At 52.0% G+C, this 2,553-nt stretch overlaps 1 protein-coding gene across 1 annotated transcript in view; it reads right to left on the bottom strand.

Moving 5' to 3' along the window:
* The window catches only part of MKLN1 (muskelin 1, intracellular mediator containing kelch motifs), a 163,167-nt gene extending 162,978 nt beyond the window's left edge, over positions 1-189 (bottom strand). The window contains exon 1 of the mRNA XM_006887133.1: positions 77-189. Within this exon, the coding sequence (XP_006887195.1) occupies positions 77-174 (98 nt within the window). The 5' untranslated portion in view covers positions 175-189. The remainder of the gene's footprint in view (positions 1-76) is intronic.
* Positions 190-2,553: the final 2,364 nt, after the last annotated feature.

The following is a 2,553-nucleotide window of genomic DNA, read 5'->3' as shown; positions in this document are numbered from 1 at the left end:
CCCGCCGCGGCGCCCCTGCCCCAGCCCTCCTCAGGCCGCGGCGTCGGGCGGCACGAGCCCCGGGCCCGGGACTCACTCGGGAAGGTAGGTGGACGAGAAGGAGCTCCATTTGTGCAGCGCGTAGGGCAGCAGCCGGCACTCGGGCGCCGCAGCAGCAGCCCCGCCAGCCGCCATCTTGTCAGCGCCGTAGAGGCCGCCACCGTCCGCCGCCGCGCCGGGAGGAGGGGGCGTGGCCTGCCCTTAAAGGGGCCGCGGCCCTCCCGGCCCTCCCCGCCCGGGCCTCGGCCTCTCAGCGCCGGCTCCGAGCTGCGGGTCCGGCACGAGCAGAACCCGAAGCCGACGGCTTGTTCCCTGAAGCCTGAGCTTTCAAGGCATATTCCCTGGGCCTTGGACGGGAGTGATGCCAAGGACTTTTCTGATAAGCAGAGGTAAGGGGGGGAAAAGCCAAGAGCTTCAGGACAAGAAGTAAAATTGTAATTATGGGGCAGGAAGGGGATCCGAGAAACATGCAAAGGAGACACCGTGGCGGTGTTGGAGACCAGTGCCCTGTGGGTTTAGGATGCCTTCGAGGAACCAGCTTGAAGGAGGTGCATGGGAGCGGAAGGGCCTTTCCTTCTGCGATTGCCCGGTTTGTAATGACTTTCCCAGCGGTGGAGACTGGAGGCGGGAAATGCGCGCGCGCCCTCTCACCCGCTTCGCTGCGGACGAGCTGGGTGCTCCTGTTCTCCTCCCTCGGTGGAATGCGTTTGCTCCTCCTGCCTTCACCCTGAGACATCTCTGATCAGCCTGCCTTTACCTGGGACCCCAAAGTTCAGAGGGAGTGAGAGATGCTTCTCCAAAAGACGATGCTTCTTTAGTGGAGGGCACCCAGCGGGATGGGCATGATACCAGGTTCTTGCGCTTGGGCTCAGCAGCTGGCAGCTCGAGATTGTACTATCAGGTGTCTGCTGGGAGGCTTCTGGAGAGTTCTTGCTCGGCTTTGCCTCCGCGGCTGTAAAGGACACATCACTCAGTGTCCGAAAAGTTTGCCCCCTTGTCATCACTGCCATTTGCTTGAGGGGGAACCACAGCAAAGTGTTGGCACTGAACAAGTGGGTCAAAACTCCTCAAGAACTGTGTTCTCTTCTCTTTATAATTGCTCAGTTGCCCTCTCTCCAATCTTTTTCCAACTTCTTTCCATGGTGGGAAACTTAGTAGAGGCCCCCCACTTGGGTATAAGCTCCCGTCAGAAGTCAAATCCATAGTTGTCGTGACCCATAATGAACCTGTCAGGCAGAGTAGAACTGCCCCAGAGGATCTTTGAGGTGGTAAAGCTCCAGGGACAAAGACTGTCTTGACTTTTCTCCCACAGAGCCCCAGCAGGTCCCGACTGCAGGCTTTGCTGTTCAAAACCAAGTGTTGTAAACCCTGGTGCCATCAGAGTGCCTGTGATTATCATTTCAGAAATGCCAAGTAGAAAGGGCACAGTACTTGAACCTTTAAAATTGCATGTGCTTTGTAACTGCCTCATCGGAAAGAATGTTTCCATGTTGGAAAAGCATTTGTCCCTTAAGGCAGCACTAGAACCTAGGTGTCTTGAGTTGGTGAGGTTCCAAAGGCAAAGCTCAAAAGGTGGAAACTGGAGGGAGGTCAGGGGAGGGCCACTGAGGATTAGTAATGGAAAGGGCCGTGTTCTCTGCCTTAAAGGGACCTTCAAACGCTTTGCTGCCCAGCCAATTACAACTCACGGTGAACTTCCATTAGCGTTTCTGAGACAGTGAATCTTAATGAAAGCAGACTGTGCCTGGTTTTTTTGAGAAGTGCAGCTGGTGGGGCTTGAACTGCCAACCTTTGAGTTAGCAGTCAAATCTTAACCACTGGGCTTCTTAAATATTTCCCAAAGAGACTTAGTTATAGTGTTTGATTTCACTGGCAACTGGCCTTTCAAGAAAGATCTCCTTAGGGCTGTACTGTGCCAGGCTCTGTCGGAGATGCAAGGGAGACAGTGGGTAAACAGAGCAGAGTGAATCCCATTTTCATGGAGTTCACGATGTGGTGGTGAAACAGGTAAGGGAAGAAATAAGTCACCTAGGCCATTTTAGATTCTAATAATTACTAAGAAGAAACTAAACTGAAGTAATATTTACGTTGATTGGTAACATGCCTCTAATCAGATGATATTCAAATTAATATCTGGATAATGAGAAGAGACTGGAGCTTTTGAGCAGGTTCATTCCAGGCTGGCATCCTACTGAAAATTCACATTACCAAACCAGACTCATTGAATCAGAATCTACAGTTTAACAAGATGGCCCAGGTGACTTTTATGTTTAAATAAAAGGAAGCCCCTTCTTTGAGCCTCATTTTCCTATTTAAAAATGAATTCTTCACAATCACCTGGGACTCTTGTCAAAGTCTAGATTCAGATCCAGGAACCCCAGTGCCATAGTGTGTTACATGTTGGGGTGCTAACCACAAAGGTTGGTGCTTCAGACCCCTCATCAACCATCAAAAGATGGCCAGTTTCTGCCTGTAAAGACTGACAGTCTTAGAAACCACTGGAGAGACCCTGTG

Source organism: Elephantulus edwardii, unplaced genomic scaffold, assembly GCF_000299155.1.
Source record: "Elephantulus edwardii isolate Elephantulus edwardi_28Jun2011 unplaced genomic scaffold, EleEdw1.0 scaffold00055, whole genome shotgun sequence".
Lineage (NCBI taxonomy): Eukaryota > Metazoa > Chordata > Mammalia > Macroscelidea > Macroscelididae > Elephantulus > Elephantulus edwardii.
This window is presented reverse-complemented; position numbering and strand designations above follow the sequence as displayed.